Source organism: Melozone crissalis, unplaced genomic scaffold (assembly GCF_028551555.1).
Source record: "Melozone crissalis strain CALT ecotype California unplaced genomic scaffold, PUWL_Pcris_2 ptg000006l_1, whole genome shotgun sequence".
Taxonomy (NCBI): Eukaryota; Metazoa; Chordata; class Aves; order Passeriformes; family Passerellidae; genus Melozone; species Melozone crissalis.
Window position 1 is genome coordinate 1,128,045 of NW_026535784.1, and position 18,840 is coordinate 1,146,884.

The 18,840-nt window shown below is 56.2% G+C and overlaps 3 protein-coding genes across 3 annotated transcripts; 2 read left to right on the plus strand and 1 right to left on the minus strand.

Annotated features, from left to right (window-relative positions):
* On the plus strand, positions 1–4,377 carry LOC128946658 (homeobox protein not2-like). Its single transcript, XM_054290607.1, has 4 exons — positions 1–309; positions 2,660–2,681; positions 3,201–3,409; positions 4,219–4,377. The coding sequence occupies exons 1-4, from the start codon at positions 1–3 to the stop codon at positions 4,375–4,377; spliced, it is 699 nt and encodes a 232-aa protein (XP_054146582.1).
* Positions 4,378–7,932: 3,555 nt separating this feature from the next.
* SMYD5 (SMYD family member 5) lies at positions 7,933–14,520 on the plus strand. The gene is made up of 13 exons (XM_054290769.1): positions 7,933–8,013; positions 8,191–8,299; positions 8,808–8,947; positions 9,126–9,247; positions 9,851–9,920; positions 10,075–10,179; positions 10,612–10,674; positions 10,828–10,898; positions 11,651–11,757; positions 11,977–12,033; positions 12,248–12,342; positions 12,603–12,673; positions 13,177–14,520. The coding sequence occupies exons 1-13, from the start codon at positions 7,948–7,950 to the stop codon at positions 13,313–13,315; spliced, it is 1,215 nt and encodes a 404-aa protein (XP_054146744.1). The 5' UTR covers positions 7,933–7,947; the 3' UTR covers positions 13,316–14,520.
* Positions 14,521–14,600: 80 nt separating this feature from the next.
* PRADC1 (protease associated domain containing 1) lies at positions 14,601–18,691 on the minus strand. The gene is made up of 5 exons (XM_054290824.1): positions 18,610–18,691; positions 17,426–17,526; positions 17,009–17,118; positions 15,824–15,991; positions 14,601–15,314 (listed from the first exon to the last, which is right to left on the minus strand). The coding sequence occupies exons 1-5, from the start codon at positions 18,659–18,661 to the stop codon at positions 15,194–15,196; spliced, it is 552 nt and encodes a 183-aa protein (XP_054146799.1). The 5' UTR covers positions 18,662–18,691; the 3' UTR covers positions 14,601–15,193.
* Between the last annotated feature and the right edge of the window lie 149 nt (positions 18,692–18,840).

Genomic DNA, 18,840 nt, shown 5'->3' on the forward strand with positions numbered 1-18,840 from the left:
ATGTTGGTAGGGAAGCAAGGGTGTCGGTGGGATATTGGTAGGGAAGCAAGGGTGTCGGTAGTGGTGTCGCTGGCGGCCAACGGGGTGTGTGCAGCCCCCGCCGCCCCCCCGCCGCCGCTTTGCATAGGAGCACGGCTGTCCCCGGCCCCCGCCCTCCATATAAGCGGCCGGGGCTGCGGCGGCCGCACCATCCCGGCCATGCTGCAGAGCCCGGCGTGCCCCCGGCCCGGGCCGCCGCCCTCCAAGACCCCGTTCCACATCGAAGCGCTGTTGGCCCGGGAGCCGCCGCGCCGCGGCCCCGCCGCCCCCGTGAGCCCCGCGCCGCCCGCCCCGCGCTGGCCCCCGGCGGGACCCGCAGCCGGACCGGGCCCGGTGGCGGCAGCGGGGCTGGGACCGCTGCCCGCAGCGTGGGGCTGGCCCTGGCCCTGGCCCGGTGCAGGTGAGAGGGGTCTGTGGGCGGGAGCGGGGCCGGGACGCGGAGCGGGGATGGAGCGCACAGGGACGGGATGCGGGACAGGAATGCGGAGCGGGGATGCCGCGCACAGGGACGGGATGCGGGGCCGGGGTGCGGAGCGAGGATGCCGTTCACAGGGACGGGATGAGGGGTAGGAATGCCCGGCGGGGATGCCGTTCACAGGGACGGGATGAGGGATAGAAATGCCGGGCGCTGGGCCGGCACCCGAGCGGGGAAATAACGGGGTCGGAGTCACCCCAAAGCACTTGGATCCTCGCTGCCGCTGTGGTTTCATCCTGCAGCCTCTGGAGCGGCCCCGAGCTGGGGGGACAGGGACGAGGCAGAGGGAAAACTTTCCTTGGAGTTTTTTTCCCTCTGTAGGTGATCGATATAGCGAGAGCAAAAATTACCGGTTTATGTAGGGGTTTTTGTTTATTTATTTTGCCGGGCAGTTTCTAACACACCTGATGTCTCTGAACAGTTTGGCAAAGAAAGAGCCTGTGGTTGATTCCTGAAGATGCTGCAGGATTTTACTGATCCCTGATTCAGTCCCCAGTCCAGAACCGGGTGCAGAATATCCAAACCCACTGTTTGCATTTGAGATGGAGCCAGAAACTTGGAATAGGTCTAATAGTAAAGGGCAGAGCTAAAACCAGGATTGCAGTGCTTGGGCTAGTGGAAGGTGTTGGAGGGGGAACTGGATGATCTTTAAGGAGCTTTCCAACCCAAAGCAGTCTGTGATTCCATGAGATTTTACGGGTGACTTTACACACGCTGGCATTTATTTCTCCTTTCACATAGCAGGAAGGCACTTCACTGCCAGAGTTTTAATCAAAAACCTGCTGTAATTTCCCAAAGCCTCGCTCCCAAAATTAATTTCTTCACCTCTGCTACTATGTGGGTCCCTCTTCTCCCAAATTTGCCATCATCTCTCTCTAATTTTGCTTTCCCTGCAATTTTTCACTCACAGAAGTGAAACTGCCAAGTGTTTTGCAGCACTTGGCCCTCAAAACTGCATGTTTTTAGTGCAGAAGTATCTAAGGAAAATGTTTTTTGTTGATTTGTGGGTAAAATTTGCACCGTGGTGATGGACAATATTGCCTGATCTGTCAGGATCCATTTTCATTGGAACTTTATAAGGACAACGACCAAGTGTTTTTAATAAAGTATCTCTATTCAGAGTATTTTTCTTGAAGTATTTCTTTTTAGCAGTGAGAGAGTGATCTTGCTGTTGTTCAGGCAAAACCTGCAGCCAGGTTTCCCTGTATATAAAGAACTCCAGATTTGATCCTGATGCTACAATATTCAGGCACTAAAAGCATTTGCTGATCTTTTATTAAGCACTTAGCACAACTATTTAATATATTATTTCTTTCACGAGACAGCATCTGCAGAATTGTGTTAATCTTTGTATTATATCAAATTTCCAGGTATGAAAACACAGTTAAACAATTTGCAGAGAGATTTCCACTCAGCGTTTCATGTTGGAAATTACACGTGCTATTATTCCAGTGTTAAAATAGAAACAAAAAGTGATGGGTGAAAAGATTTTAATGATGAAAATAGTTTAAAGTGCAATTACGGCTGTTAAGCTGTCAGGTCTCCATCCCACAAATCCTTAAACACACGCAGAACTTGCACCCAATTAATGAAAATAAGTAGGTCAAGGTGCAGGTTTGTGCCTGGAGAACGTGACAAGATCAGTCATTAAAGGAGAGATAAGTAGCAGGTGTGAATGGGGATCATTATATGCAGTATTTCCATAAAACCTAGAGAAACCTGGCTTGCCACAATATTTAGGAACAGCAGAGATGGGGACCATTATTGGTCTGATCCTGCCAGTGCTGTTCGGTGCTTTCCACGGGGAAAATCCCACTGGCTGTAATCAGTGGGGTATGTTAAAGTGAATCTGGTGCTGGAGAAGCCGTGGTGCCATCAGTGATGGCTTTCCGTGGCTCCTATGGCTCCTAAACCCTCCAGGCTGTGCAGGGAGCCCTGGAGGAGCTCTGCAGCGCAATCACCTGGGCCTGGAGTCACGGTGGCTGGGCTGGGAAGGGATTTTCAAGGACCTGCCCTGCAGTGAGCAGAGACATCAGCTGGAGCAGGGAGAATGAGGGGCTGGGGAAGGCGAGACCTGCTCTCAGTCAGGTGCCAGTGCTGGTGTTGGATTGTATGTTAATTTATGCTAATTACGGCTGTCCTCAGGCCACAGCTGGAGACCAGACAGGTCAGATACACTTGCAAGTCCTGCTGAATCATCAGCACCCCTGGGAACTTTGTGGGGAACAGAGGTCCTGCATGAAAGCTGGATCCTGGACACTGAGCCCGTGTGCCACGGGAAGGGGAAAACCAGGGGCCAGTCTGGGGTCAACTCCCCCAGACTTTAAACATTTGTGTTTTGGGGGCTTTTGAGACAGAGGTGGGATTTTTGTGTTCTGCAGCTCTGTATGCAATTTATTGTCCTGTTACAAAGGCGCTGTGCAGGCAAACGTCAAGTCCTGCCCACCTCACTGAGTGCTGATTTCTTCGGGCCTGGCTGCATGTCCAGGACTGTCCTTGGTGTATCCTGAGGGTAAAACCACAGAACAGGCTCTCAAAAGCTCTTCTACTCCAGCTTTTCATGGGAAAAGGAGCCTGGATGAGATTATCTGGGTAGGGACAGGGCGGGGACATCTCTGCTTGGTTGGTGCCACTTTCTCCGGCTCCTTTAGTGCAGACCCCTTCAATTTTTGCTGTTTTCTCACAGGTCTAGAATTGTCTCACTGTGTGGGGACCACCCCACTGGGTCCTGCTGGGCCTTGGAGGTCAGGGGGGCCCTGCAAGATGAAGAGAGTGCGCACGGTGTTCAAACCAGAGCAGCTGGAGCGGCTGGAGCAGGAGTTCCTCAAGCAGCAGTACATGGTGGGCACGGAGAGGGTGGACCTGGCTGCAACTCTGCATCTCACAGAGACCCAGGTAAAGGATGGGGGAGCTGAGCTCTGGGACTGATCCTGGGGTGCTCTGTGCTGATGGTCCTGCTGCTCTGTGCTGATCTTCCCACTGGGAAGTGTGGGAGGAGGGCATGGTACAAAGTGATCCATGGGACACCCTGCTGCCAGGTGACATTGGAGAGATGTGCCTGGAGTTTGGATGGTTCCTGGATAAGATTTCTGAATCCATGAAGTAGAACAAAAAGCATTCAGGAGCTCAACTTTGCTGTGCTTTTGAGTTTAAGCTGGGTTGGTTGCTGCGTCTGCATAGTCATGATCCTCTGGAGACTGTTTCAAGTGTCCTTGTATGACACTGGATATATGTAATTATTTCCCTGCTCTGCCCTGTGAGTTCCTGCTCCTCCCACAGTAAGCTGTTTGTTTAGTGTGGAAAGAAGGAGCCAGGTGATCTTCCACAGTGGGCTCTAAATTCAGCTGGGGAGAAGGGAGAGCAAAACAACGCCAGTTCTGGGGGGGACAATGGATAATTATTGGGGGTCTCATCATGGCAGCTGCAGTCCTGGGCATGAGTTCAGGGGCTCCTTAGGGAGCTGCCTCCTTCACTTCCCTGGCCAGAGCCTTCTCAGTGCAGCTGCAGTCCCCTGATCCTTTCCCATCACTGCTCTGCCCTCTGTAGTTTCACCTCCTCCTGTTCTCACTCACTATTTCCTGAGAGAATGATGCACGTCCCCATTTAAGGAACTCCACTTTTTGGGGATACCCACCTCAGAAGCACATGGATTGAAAAGGGCTCCTGGAGCCCTTGGGTTAAGCTGCTGTGCCATTCCCATCCAGGTCAAAGTGTGGTTCCAGAACCGGAGGATCAAGTGGAGGAAGCAGAGCATGGAGCAGAAGGCAGCAAAGCTGTCTCAGTTCGGGGTGATCCAGCCTGCGAGTGCCGACTCCACCGACAGCAAGGAGCACGAGGAGGACCCCGTGGACGTGGAGCTCTGAACAGCTCATGAGACTGGGCTGCTTTTTGGTGCCTGGGGATGTGTCTGGGCTGCTTTGGTCCAAGTGAGACTGATCTGAGAGCTGGAGCCACAGGACTAAACTGCAGCTGGCTGGAAGGAACCCCCCGAATTTCTTTGGCTGCTGTTCAGTAGCCAGGTGCTGTAATTCCTGGGGCTTCATCATCACTCGATGGCACGTGACCTCCTGTTAGCTCATGGAGCACCAGGACACACAAACAGTTTCCAGCATAGAGCCTGGGGTGACAATCAGGATGTCTCTGGTGCTGGGGTGAGAATCAGAGTGACTGATACTGGGGTGACAATCAGGGTGTCTCTGGTGCTGGGGTGAGAATCAGAGGGTGATTCTGATGTTGGGGTGACAATCTGCTGGTTTCTCTGATGTGGGGGTGACAATCAGAGTGTCTCTGGTACTGGAGTGACAATCAGAGGATGTCTCTGGTTGACAATCTCTGGGTGTCTCTGGGGTGACAATCAGAGGGTGACTTTGATGTTGGGGTGACAATCAAAGTCTGTGATGCTGGGCAGGCAATGGGATGCTGTCTCTGATGCCCCTGAGCACAAGGACATTTCAAACCAGGGACACTCATGTTCTGTGTGGCTGTGTGCTCCAAGGAGGAAGGAGGAGAATCTCCCTGATCACTTCCTTCTCTCAGCTTGACTCCCATGTTTGATGTTCAGATCACTCAAACCACAATACCCCAAACAGGGACGCCCTTTGCTGCCTTGCTCAGACTCCTGGATGCGAGGAGCAGGGTCTGCCCCTGCCCTGGAGCAGAAGTGCCTCCTCTGTCAGTGCCTTGTGTACCTGTGCCTTTTCCATGGATCCAGCCCCAGCTGTGTGTGTCCCCTGACCCTGCTGTCCTTACCCAGGGGGTGTGTGTGTGTGTGTGTGTGTGTGCTGCTGTTGTAGGGAGCTGGCCCCAGGGCTGGCTGAGGTGCAGGGCTGGAGGCTGCAGTAAAACCCAGCCCCAACACTCAGCAGCTGCAGCAGACACCCCCTGCCCTGCAACCAGATGTGCCACTGTGGCCCAGACACAGGCAGCTGCTCTGTTCTCTCCTCATTATCCCTGCAGGTGCCCTGGGACACAGCACCTGGAGCGCTCCAAGCACATCTGGAGCAGCCTGATGTGGTTAACAGCTGGATTTTTGGGGGTAGGGAGGGCTTTGGGGGGCCGGGACTAAGGACTCAGGCTGTCACCTTGCCTTCCTATGGCAGTGACCACGGCCCATCAGCTCAGGATAATTTATTCTGTCTCTTTCTGACTTAGAACACTGTATATCACTTTACTCTTACATTGTTATTTATAGAAATACCTTTTTTTTTGCCTTAATATGTGTCACTTATTTATTTGCTTTGTCTCTTGATAAAAATCGAGTTAATTTTAAAAAGAGATGGAATGAGTGTAAAAACAAAAACCAGATGGAAAAATTTCCAAGTACTCACTTTAATTTTCAATTGAAATTAGTACCAAAAAAAATTAAAACACACACACAAAAAGAAAAAAAAAAACAAAAAAAAAAACAACCAAAAAAAACCCACACCAAAAAATCAAACCAAATATATTTTCATCTTTCTCAAAAGAGTTTGAGGTTTTTATCCTTAATAAACTATTTTGGACAAAATATCTATGAAAGATCTTTTTTTCAATTGATTGATGACCCCATATCAAAGCAGATGAAGGGAGTTACTCTCTCTGGACTGGAAACTACATTTTCAGGAAGAGCAGTCATGTCTGGTGACTATGGGGTGCTCAGGCTCCTGGAGAACAAGAATTTGTGTCTGCAGGTGGATGCGACCAAGCCTTTTCTGCAGCTCCTGCTCTGCCAGTCTGAGCAGCATGGCCAGGGAAGGAAACAGAGCTGGGAAGGGGCTGCACAATCCCTGAGGGAGCTGGGAAGGGGCTGGAGAATCCCTGAGGGAGCTGGGAAGGGGCTGCACAATCCCTGAGGGAGCTGGGCAGGGGCTCAGCCTGGAGCAAAGGAGGCTCAGGGGGCCCTTGTGGCTCTGCACAGCTCCTGCCAGGGGGGCACAGCCGGGGGGGTCGGGCTCTGCTCCAGGGAACAGGGACAGGAGCAGAGGAATCCCAGGATCACTGAGGCTGGAAAATCCCTCCAAGGTCACTGAGTCCAAGCTGTGCTTGATCCCCACCTTGTCCCCAGCCCAGAGCTCTGTGCCACCTTCCTTGGACATCTGAGGGGATGGGGTCTCCAAACCTCCCTGGGCAGCCCCTGCCAATGCCCATTCTGCCTCTTTCCATGAAGAAATCTCTGAGGAAATGGCCTCAGGTTGTGACAGAGGAGGTTTGTATTGGATGTTGGGGAAAATTCATTCACAGGAAGGGATGTCCAGCCCTGGCACAGCTGCAGTGGTGGAAACCCCATCCCTGGAGTTTTAAATCCCACGGATTTAAAAGCCGTGTGGATGTGGCACTTGGGGCCATGGCTCAGTTGTGGCCTTGGCAGTGCCAGGGAACATTGGACTCGTTTGTCTTAGAGGACTTTTCCCACATAAATATTCCATGAACCGCTGAGGATGTAATTGTGAGTGACAGCAGCATTCCCACACTGTGCCTTGTCCTCATGGTCCCTGCCATGGGCACAGTGTGATGCAGCACAGCCTGTGCTGGCTCCACGGGCTCGGCATCCCACAGCACGGCCAGGGGATGTGGCCCTGGCAGCCTGTTTGTCCCTTGTCCCCCGGCCGGGTGGCCAGAGCAGTAGCCAGCCCTGCGGCCATGCCGTGGGTCAGTGGGCAGTCCTGAGGCCATGCTACAGCTGCTGGCCGGGGATGGAGGTGGCAGCTCCCGCCTTGTCACCCGGTGTCGTGTCCCCGGCACGAGCCGACAGTGACATCTAGTGACACCAAATCACTGCCCAAAGCCCCGCACACGGAATCGTCCCGAATTCCCAGCCCTGCTCCCGCCGCCTGGCCAGCGACGAGCGGGGCTGAGCCGCGGCGCTGTGAATTAGTAAATACAACCAAACACGCGTTTCCGTGGACTTTAAGGCTTTGCAGACCCCCAAGCAGGAGGTAGCGAGGGCAGAATGGCCACAGTAGTGTATTTTGAAGGCTTTTTTGGGAAAAGTCGGGCCAGTTTTGGGTGCGCAGGACAGTGGGCGATGCCTCCTCACTCCCCCAGGGGAGACCTCAAGGTGAGGGGGGAACTTGTGCCTGACAGGGCTGTGACAGCTATTCCTCTACCATTAAATAATAATAACCGACTGGGGAGAGACAGCAAACTCCTGCACGATTTGGGGTGGCAGCGGCAGCGCCCCGGCCCCGTTTTGGGGTGATTTGGCGCTGTTTTGGGGTGTTTTGACGCTGTTTTGGGGTGTTTTGGCGCTGTTTTCAGACGCTGGCCGGGGGCTGTGGAGGGGGGTCCAAGATGGCCGCCTGCCCCGCGCCCCGCGGCTGAGGGGGGCGATGGCGAGCGCGGACCCCTGAGGGGCGCAGGGGGCGGAGGAGGAGGAGGAGGAAGAGGAGGAGGAGGAGGAGGAAGAGGAAGAGGCGCTGCCCGGCGGGTCAGGGCGGGGAAGTCGCCGCCCGAAGATGGCGGCCGCGGCGGGGCCACACGCCGGGGCTGCGGCGGAGGCGCGGTTCATCAGCAGCGCCAAGGTGAGCAGCCCGCGGTGTGCCCTCCGTGAGGGTCCCTCCCTTCCCTTCCCGCCCAGCCTGGGGGCACAGCGAGTAAAATCCCGCGGGGATGGAGGGAATGGAGGGATTCCCTCAGCTCAGCTCCCGGGTATGACTCGGCTCCGGGCGCGTCCCTGACCCGCGGTTGTCCCTCGCCAGGGAAAGGGCTTGTTCGCCACCAGAAACATCCGCAAAGGGGAAACAGTGTTCGTGGAGAGGCCGGTGGTGTCATCGCAGTTCCTCTGGAATGCCCTGTACAACTACAGAGGTGAGCGGCCGGCGCTGGTGGCGTGTCCCCATCCCTAGCACCTGTCCGGTGGGGTGACCGCGGGACCGCAGGGGTACCAAGGGAAGGGTTTGGGTTTGTCGTAGTGCCTCTGTAAAGGTGGTCCTGCTGCCTTTTATGCCTTTGCACTAAGCTGTTGACAAGTTCGGGTGTTGTCTGAGGGATGGTGACTTCCATCACTCTGGAGGAATGTGCTAGGTGCCCCCATAGAATCTTGGAATGGGTTGGGTTGGAAAGGACCTTAAAGATCATATTCCACTACTAGCATGGGCAGGGACATCTTGCCCTAACCCAGGTTGCTCCAAGCCCCATCCTGTTGTTCCTCTCTGGTGTTGGTACCAGTTGTGTTGCCTTGCCCTGGGTTCTGATCCCTTTGCTTTCCAAAGGCTTTCCTGTGGCATCCATCCCTCCATCCATGGGTCAGTCCGTCCATCCATCCCTCCATCCCTCCATCCCTCCATCCCTCCACCCACCCCTCCTGTCCCCACAGCCTGTGATCACTGCCTGCGGGCTCTGGAGACGGCGGAGGAGAACGCCCAGCGCCTGCTGGGGAAGAGCTCCCTGGTGCTGCCTCACCCGGAGCAGTGCAGCATCAGGAAGGACCTGCACCAGCAGTGTCCCCGCTGCCAGGTACGGCTCTGCCGGGAGGCACCGTGCTCTCCTTGGGATCCTTGACTCCTTCCCATCCAGCTGGGCTCTTGTGTTGTCTGCCTTTCCAGAGCCAGGGGTCTGCTGGTCAGGGAGGGGGCACAGATCTAGGAGCCCCCTTTCCTGCTGCCACAATGCCAGCGCTGTCCCCTCGCTCTAGGTGACGTACTGCAGTGCAGAGTGCAGGCAGGCAGCTCTGGAGCAGTACCACCAGGTCCTGTGCCTCGGCCCGTCCCGGGACGACCCCACACACCCCCTCAACAAGCTGCAGGAGGCATGGAGGTAGGGTCTGACCTGCCTGTGGCTCCATGGGCAAGGGAGGTGGCTCTCCTGGGTTGGCTCCTTGCTGTGCTGGAGGGTGGGGGTGGCCCTGGGACGCTGCCCAGCTCTTTCTCCTGGTGGGGTGTTGTGATGTTGGCAGCCCAAGGGTTTGGACACACAGCTGTGCACTCCTGATCTTTCTCCCACTAAAGAGCAACAAAGCACTGAGCTATGCACATCCCTCACTCCTGCAGGTTTATGGTGCTCCCGCAGATCTCCAACCTCTGGGAGATCCTCCTCGTAGCATCCCATGGGCACGTTTCTGTCCCTGCTTTCAAAAGAAATGGTTCCCAAGGGGATAAGTAACATCCCTGACTGAAATCTTGTCCCAAGCCCCAGCAGAGGGAGCAGGATGGAGGGGGGTTGTTTGTATGGGTGGGGCAGGAAGGTGGGTGCAGGTTTCTCTCCACTGGACCCCCACACAGCAATGCTGCACTGGGCACTTTGGTGTGCTGGATCAGTGCAGGCCTGACCACACCTATGGCAGCTGTTTCTGCCTCTCTCAGCTTTTCATTCCCATGCCAGCCCTGATCTGCTCATCTCTTCTCCATTTTAATCCCACAGAAACATGCATTACCCTCCAGAGACCTCCAGCATCATGCTGATGGCCAGGATGGTCGCCACCATCAAACAGGTACACTGGGTGGTTTTGTTATCCCACTGTGGATGTTATTCCCAAGGTTTCCTTGGCCTGGCTTTCTCAGCATTTATTGTGACAATCCTCCCTCTCTCTGGGCTGGGGAGGAAAGTGGTGTTGGTGCAATGCCTCTGCTTGATTCTTTTGTCAGGCTAAAGACAAGGAGTGGTGGATCAAGACCTTCTCCCAGTTCTGCAACAAGACAGCAAATGAAGAAGAGGAGATTGTGCACAAGCTGCTGGGGGACAAATTTAAGGTGAGACCCAGCAGCTCTTCAATCCTTGAGCCTTCCTTCTCCTGCCTGTGTCTGTGAGCCCACAGACAAAATGCAAAAGCCTCATTAGAGCAGGGATAGGAAACACTGGGAACTCCAGGCTAAAAGGGAGGGCCCTGACAGTGAGGAAGTGGTTGCTTAGAGGGTTTTGGCCTTGTGATGCTTTCATGGGATATGCTGCTCCTTCCTGTGGGGGAGATGTTCCTGCTGTGGGCTGGGACAGTGTGATATTTAGCTGCTGAGTGGGTGGCTTTTGCTGCTAAGATGTGTGGATTTCATGGCTGTGAGTCCAGCAGCCTCCAGCCATGCAGGGCAGGCTGGGGAGCCTGAATCCTTCCAGAGCCTCTGGTCTGGGCTGGGCTCAACCTCAACCTCACAGCACCCCCACCCTGACCGTGCTCTGTGTCCTGCCAGGGCCAGCTGGAGCTGCTGCGCCTGCTCTTCACTGAGGCTCTTTATGATGAATATCTCAGCAGGGTGAGTGGATCTACCTCCCAGACAGCCCAGGAGCGTTGGCCAGGGCTTCCCTGGGGCTCTGCTGCTCCCTTGCTTCCCCCAAAGCTCCCTGAAGCATTGCAGAGTGAGGTGCTCCCGCAGGCTCCTCAGTTCCTCTGTCTGTCCCTCCTTCAGTGGTTCACTCCAGAAGGCTTTCGATCCCTCTTTGCCCTCGTCGGGACCAATGGCCAAGGCATAGGAACCAGGTAATGAGGCTTTGTGGGTGCTCCTTGCCTGGCAGTGCAGGTGTGCAGTGTCAGTGGCTGGGTTTGAGAGAGGGGCAGACTTAAAAAAACTTCATCTTGGCTGTGTCAAATCCTTTCACATCCCTGTGTCAGACCTTGGCTGCTCAGGGCCACCTTGGATCCCCTCTGCGAGGTCCCACCAGGTGCTGAGAGCATTGTGGGACTGTAGAAATGTCCTGCTGTTTCTGACAGCACTGTGGCACTGTGTCACTGTCCCACTGCTCCCCCAAGCACTGTGGCACTATGACAGTGTCCCACTGCTCCCCAAACACTGTGGCACTGTCCCACTGCTCCCCTGGGATTGTGACAGTGTCCCACTGCTCCCTAGGCACTGTGTCACTGCCCCATTGCTCGCTAAGCACTGTGGCACTGTGTCAGTGTCCCACTGCTCCCCAGGCACTGTGTCACTGTCCCACTGCTCCCCAGGCCCTGTGGCACTGTGTCACTGTCCTACTGCTCCCCAGGCACTGTGACACTGTGTCACTGTCCCACTGCTCCCCGGGCACTGTGCCATGTCCCACTGTTCCCCAGGCCCTGTGGCACTGTGCCACGTTCCCTGTTCCCCAGGCCCTGTGGCACTGTGCCATGTCCCCTGTTCCCCAGGCCCTGTGGCACTGTGCCATGTCCCACTGTTCCCCAGGCCCTGTGGCACTGTGCCATGTCCCCTGTTCCCCAGGCCCTGTGGCACTGTGCCATGTCCCCTGTTCCCCCAGCTCCCTGAGCCAGTGGGTGCACGCGTGTGATGCTCTGGACCTGCCCATGCTGGAGCGGGAGGAGCTGGACGCCTTCATCGACCAGCTCTACAAGGACATTGAGAAGGGTGAGCCTCTGGGGGGGCAGGGACAGGGCAAACACCAGGATGGGAATCTTTGTCCTCCATTCCCTCCCTGGGGGAGGGAAAGGCTCTTGGGAGATCCCCCTGCAGCACCCAGGCCCTGCTGGCTGTGGGTGTTCCCTGTTGATGGACATTCCTTGTGCTTTTGTGTGGAAGAGCTGGAAGGGCCCATGCAGAGCTCTGACCCCTCTCTCTGTGCTGCAGAGTCGGGAGAGTTCCTCAACTGCGAGGGATCAGGGCTCTACGTGCTGCAGAGCTGCTGTAAGTAACACAAGGACTGCGAGGGAAATGGCCCATGCTAGGCTGGGAGAAAGGGGTTTGTGCTTGCCATCTTTGGGATGGGATGGGTACTGCTCTCAGTGTTCCCTGGCACTTTGCCCAGCTGTGGAATGGCCAGTCCTGCCTTGGATGCACTCAGATGTGATGTGGTTCCAGCAGCCACTGAGGCATTTAGCAGAGGTTGTATTGCCCGTAGGTAACCACAGCTGCATCCCCAATGCTGAGACATCCTTCCCAGAAAACAACTTCCTCCTGCATCTCACTGCTCTGGAGGACATCGAAGCAGGAGAGGTGAGACAGCAGGGCCTGGGTGGCCCTGGGGTGACATCACACCTTGGCATCATCCCTGTGTCCCCTACATCCTCCATGGACCCAGCCCCGAAACCTCCTGTGTCCTGCATCATCTTGGCAGAGGAATTCAATCCCCATCCCGTGTAGGGGCTGCCAGACCCCCTGTTTCTGCCTGATTCTGAGAGGGACTGGGGCAAATCCTGCTGCTTTGGGGTCATGGGGAGCGATTCTGAGCCCAGCCCATTTCTGTTTGCTGCCAGGAAATCTGCATCAGTTACTTAGACTGCTGTCAGAGGGAGCGGAGCAGACACAGCCGCAACAAGATACTCAGGTAGGGGCTGCCTGGGGCTATCTGGGGGACCTCACACCCCTTGACACCCCAAACATCCATCAGGGCAGCATCCCCACCCCAGGGCTGTGTGTGCCTTGGGCTGCTGTGAACTTCAGTGAGCTCATGGCAGGGGGTGTGTGCAGCACGTGGTGCTTCTGGTGCTTCGAGCTCCTTGTAATGTGTTGTAGGATTTGGGTTCCCCCCTCTCTCTGCAGGCTTACACCTGCAGACCCTTCCTTTTCCTTCTCTGTCCCTCAAGGGTAGGGGTTCCTGCTGGGGTCACTGTCCCCCTGTCCCATCACCCCTGTGGGGCTGAGAAATCCCCCTCTCCACCTGGGGTCCCTTTACCCTGCCCGAGCCAGCAGGATGGGACCCCCAGACTGCTCTGGGTGTGACACATTGAGCCCCTCCCTGGCTGTTCTGTCCCCCACCCGTGGCCAGCAGCAGTGTGGGAGTATGGCTGTGTGCACACCATGCCTCTGTCTCCTGCCTGCCCCCTGCAGGGAGAACTACCTGTTCACCTGCTCGTGTCCCAAGTGCCTCGCACAAGCCGACGACGCCGACGTGACGTCTGATGAAGAGGAGGAGGGCGAAGGAGAGACGGACGATGCCGAGCTGGAGGATGAGATGACTGATGTGTGATCCTGGCCCCGGGCCGGAGGAGAGGGAAGGGATGGGACGGGAAGGGAAGGGAAGGACCTGGAGGCTCCTTCAGGAGGCAGCAGCTTTAATTTAGAACAGGGTTGTGTTGTGGGGTCGGGCAGGGCCGCGTGCCCAGGTGCTGGAGCGGGGCGGCCGGGAGCCGGAGGCAGGCCCTGCTCCCGCCTGTCCGCGTTGTCCCTGTGCCTGTGTGTGTGTCAGGCTGTCCCTGTCCTCCCTGCCAGCACAAGCTGTGAGCCAGTGGCCCTCCAGCACATCCCAGTGCCCGGTGGGGCTGGCTGGTGCTTGCAAGGGAGGCTGGAGGAGAGTGGGGTCCAGCCAGCCCCTGGGACACCAGCTGGTCACCTGTGAGGTGGCTCCGCTGTGTCTGTGCAGGCTGTGGATGTGGAGGAGCTTGTCCTTCCCACCCTGCAGGGACGAGGGCAATGTGTGTGTGTGTGTCCGTGTGTCTGTGCACGAGGGTACTATTTAATGTCTATATTAGCACTATCTACACACTATGGAGCTGGGGCCCTTCTATATCCTCCATCCCATGCCTTGGCCAGCAGTGAGGGGCAGCAGGATCTCACAGGGGATGCCTCGGAGGGTGGCCTGGAGCTCGAGTCCAGCAGGGGGAGCAGAGCTGACCCTGCAGACACCTCCTTCCCAGCTCGGCCCATCCTTCCCGTGACACAGAGCCCCGGGCAGGGACTGCAGGAGCGTGTGGGGATGGAGAATGGCCGGGAGCTGACATGGGCTGGGTGTCATCCCAAACCCAGAAGACATTTTGGCCGTGGGATGAGGATGTGCCCGGGGATGCAGCTTGTGCTGGGTGCTTCCCTGCACCCAATGCTCCCACATGGAGATGTGCCAGTGCAGAGTGGCCCTCCTGGATGTCCCCTTGTCATCCCTCCCATGTGCCAGCCTCAAGGCCACACAGTGTTGTCCCTGTGTGCAGATCATGTGGGACAGTGGCTCCAAGTGACAGACAGGCAGCAGGTCAGGGATGCACCTGGGGTTCTTTCCTCCCTCCATGGATTTTGGGGAGCTGTGTTCCTGCTGCCATGTCCGTGGCAGCTGGACTGTGGGACCGAGGGTGGCACACCTGTGGCACTGCCATCACCGCCAGCCCTGCCTCCTGCTGCTTGTCCCCATCCGTCCTGGGCCACATCCCCTTCAGTGTTCCTAATAAACCGAGACTGGTGACAGCTGGGACCTGTGCTTTGTATTGCTGGGTGCAGAGAGGGCTGTGAGCCAGGGGCTGGTGCTGTGGGGACATGGGGCTGAAGGAACAGACACCTGTACAAGTGTGGGCTCTGGATTTGTGACCAGCCCACCCCTGCTGGAAGCTGTGCTGTCCCATGAGGCTCTGACTGAGCCCTGCCCCAGCTACAGGAGGTACTTGTGAGAATTTTACTAGGAAAAAATTTGAGGATGAGATTTATCCCTTTATCTGCTGACTGCTGGAAATAAAACAGAAACTTCCCTTTCTCTAAAACTTACTCAGACTTCATTAGCTCAGACAAAAATATACAGACATCAGGTGAGCCCTGCTGGTACAGACCAAGCCTGTATCGCTCTCCCCCCATCCCTGCCAGTCCTGCATCCCTCCAGATCAGCAGCACAAGGTCAAATATTTCCAGGGAAGTGCTCTGGGCCCTCCCCTCCCTCCCACACAGTCCCAGCTCAGTGCCAGGCTCAAGGTTCCCCCTGGCATTGGTGTTTGCCCTTGCCACACACCGGTGCCAGCAGAAAGATCTCCCTGTGGCCGAGTCCAGCAGGATCTCTGGAGCATGTTGGCATCCTTCCCTCAAACCTGGTCCTTAGGGCAAAACCCTGGGATGCACCAGGAAGTCCTTGATCCATCACAGCCTTCTGCTGCTACCAGAAGGTCCAGGGGGGCTGCATCATCTCATAGGTGGGAATGCTGGTGACGTTGACAGGAATGGAGATGACGGCCCAGGGGAGCCCGTGCTGCTCCAGGGAGCGCCTGATCATGTACCTGGGGGATGGAGGGGTGACAGCTGTTCCCAAGCTGCCAGGGCTGGGAGAGTGCAGCCAGACCCCAGCACAAACCACAGCCCAGCTCCAACCCTGCCCAGGAACCAGGACTGAACCCAACTCAATCATTAAATTTCAGCATTTCCTCTCGCTGGGGTCTAAGCCCCTTGCATTTCCCTTCTGATCCAGGTACATTTCCCATCACTGCGCCCCAGCTCCATTGCATTTCCTGCTGCATCCTAATCCAAGTGCATTTTCCCTCCCATTTGTGATCCTGGTGGGTTTCCCCTGTGTTCCCCTTGGTCTGCATGCCTATCACCCCTCTCCCCTCCATGCTCCAGCACTATTTTCCCCTTCCCCTTGAGCACCCTAAATTAACAGAACTGAAGCTCCTTGCTGTGTGGGGCAAGGCTGTCACTCGGCTGTTTGTGAGCTGTCCCACCCGGGAAGGCAGCTCAGCGTGTACCTATCCTTGCCCAGCAGGGAGAGCTGTCCCACCCTGTCACATACCCGTCCCTGCCCAGCAGGAAGAGCGCGGGGATGTCGGCCGTGCGCCGGGAGCTGTCCTGGATCATCTCGATGTAGAAGCTGTCATTGTCGTAGGCGTTGTCAGCGATGATGACGGCCCGCCCGCCGTGCTCCTGGATCACTCGTGTCTTGGACAGGAACGAGCAACCCCTGTGGCACAGAGGGACCGCGGTGTCACCAACCTGGGGTGGCCACGGGTGGCTCCAGAGCCTGCACCTGCCAGAGCTGCCTGGAGACACTCAGACTAGGGATTGTCTCCCTGATTCCACACCTCCTCCAAACCGTGACAGTGTTCACAGGGGTTCTTGGATGAGGCAAGAGATGAGAATGTTGACTCCATGTTCAGAAGGCTTGATTTATTATTTTATGATATATATTACATTATAACTATACTAAAAAGAAATAGAAGGAAAGGTTTCCTCTCAGAAGCTAGCTAAGAATAGAAAAGAAAAGAATGATAACAAAAGGCAGCTCTCTTGGACTCTGTCCGAGATAGCTTGGTCCTTGATTGGCCATTAATTATAAACATCCAAGATGGGCCAATCACAGATGGACCTCTTGCATTCCACAGCAGCAGATAATCATTGTTTACATTTTGTTGCTGATTCTTCTCAGCTTCAGCAGGAAAAATCCTAAGAAAGGATTTTCACAAAAAGATGTCTGCGACAAAACCCTGCTCCTTTGAGTCTGTATTTTAAGCACAAGCCACCCACATTCCTAAAAAAAACCCATGAAATAAAATCTTGGAATGGTTTGGGTTGGAAGAGACCTTAAAGCTCATCCAGTTCAACTCCCTGCCATGGTAGGGACACCTTCCACTGTCCCAGGCTACTCCAATCCCCAGTGTCCAACCTGGCCTTGGACACCTCCAGGGATATGAGGCATCCAGAATGTTTTTGGGCAACCTGTCACAGAGAAGAGTTCTTTGCCACTGTCTAATCTAAACCTACTCTTTTTCAATCTGAACCCAGACAGCATTTTTTCTACCTTGTCACAGGCTAAAAACCACAAGATGCAATTCTCCAGGGCAGGAACACCCTCGCATTTTCCTGGTTTCTCTAAGTGGGGGAAGCCACAGGATGAATTTGGAGGTGACAGGGGGATGTGGCCAGGGCTCCCCTCCTGCCCAGCAGGGTTCCCCAGCCGGTGCCCTGATGCCAGACCTACCCCCTCTCCACCAAGGCGATCTGGTCCTGGATGAAGACGCCATTGTTGAGCTCTCCACAGGCCTCCGGAGGATCCGCAGGCACCAGGTGGATCTGGTCGTACCTTGTGTTCTCCGAGGAGACAGGAGGGGTGAGCCGGGGCATGGAGCTGCTCCCCCTCCCCACCCTGCCCACCTGGGCTGTCCCACACCCTGCTCATCCCTCTGGGGGCTGCTCTGGAGGGATTCTGGGCTCCCACATTCAGAGACACTCAGAGCCAGCCCTGGGGCCAATCCCTGCTTCTGGAACGTTGCTGAGGGATGCTTGTAGAAGAGCAATGAGCTCCATTTTAATCAAAACCCCAAATCACTGAGTCCCACCCAGGAGCAGTATTGGGATGGAGGTAGCCAAAGGGGAAAATTCAGTTTTTAATACTTACAAACACGCCACCGAAATCCTTGGCTGGGGTGGCAGTGAAGATGTAGCGGATGTCCCCGGGGCTCAGCACTTGGAAGTACAAATACTCATGGATGCGTAATCCTGGGGGAGAAAGGACAGAGCTGAGGCAAGGGAAACTAAAGGCAAAGTCCCTGAAAAAAGGGGAAAAGTCTCTGACTTTTGTCAGTTGTCACTCCTGAACCATGGGGGAGAGAACAGGCCCTCCAGCAATGCCAAATCCTGGCTGGGCTCAGGACCCAAAATGCCCCAAAGGTTTTGGGGTGTTCCAAGGGCAGATGTGGCAGTTCCCAGGGGGTGAGAGGGGATGGGGGTGAGAAAAGCACAGGGACTGGGGTGCTCAAGGGGGAAATGCAGCTGGAGCATGGAGGGGAGAGGGGTGATAGGCACCCAGACTGAGGGGGACACAGGGGAAACCCACCAGGATCACAAATGGGAGGGAAAATGCACTTGGATGAGGATGCAGCAGGAAATGCAATGGAGCTGGGGCGCAGTGATGGAAAATGTACCTGGATCAGAGGGGAAATGCAAGGGGCTCGGACCCCAGCAAGAGGAAATGCTGCTGGATTGGGGTGCTGGGTGGGGAAATGCATCCGGATTGGGGTGCAGGAGGGGAAATGCAACCAGGTCGAGCTGCACCGAGGGAATTGCAGCAGGATGCAGGGGATGCAGGGGGGGAAATGCACCCACATTGCGATGCAGGAGGTGAAATGCATCTGGATTGGGATGCAGGAGGTGAAATGCACCCAGATTGGGATGTGGGAGGAGAAATGCGATGGTGTGGGGGCATAGCAAGGGGAAATGTCCCCGTACTCCGAAACGGGTACAGCAGAGGAACCGCAATGGGACCGAGCTGCCGGGAGGGGAAATAGACCGGGATACAGAAACGGGAGGGGAATATACAGCGGGATACAGGCACAGGAGGGGAAATACACCGGGACACAGACACGGGAGGGGAAATACACCGGGATACAGACACGGGAGATGAACCGCAGCGGGGCCGGGCTGCCGGGAAGGGAAATACACCGGGATGGCGGTGCGCCGATCGGGGAGGCGGCCGGGCCGAGGTGCCCGGGGTGTGTGCGCGGTCCGGGTACGGGGTCCGGGTGGTGGCAGCCCGGCCCGGGCGCTGTCCCCGCTCCGCGCCTCCCTCCGTCCCTCACTCACCGCGGGCCGGCCAGCAGCAGACGCAGAGCCACAGCCAGAGCCAGAGCAGCATGGCTGCGCCACGCCCCACCCACCGGCCCGCCCCGCGCTCCCCATTGGCGGAGGAGCTTACCGCACTCCTTCCTATTGGTCTGCGCCGCCATCAATCACGCGCGAGCCGGCGCGGGCAGCTCGCTGTCACCGCGGCGCTCGCTGCCAAATTGTGACCCATCACATTTCCGCACGCTGCGC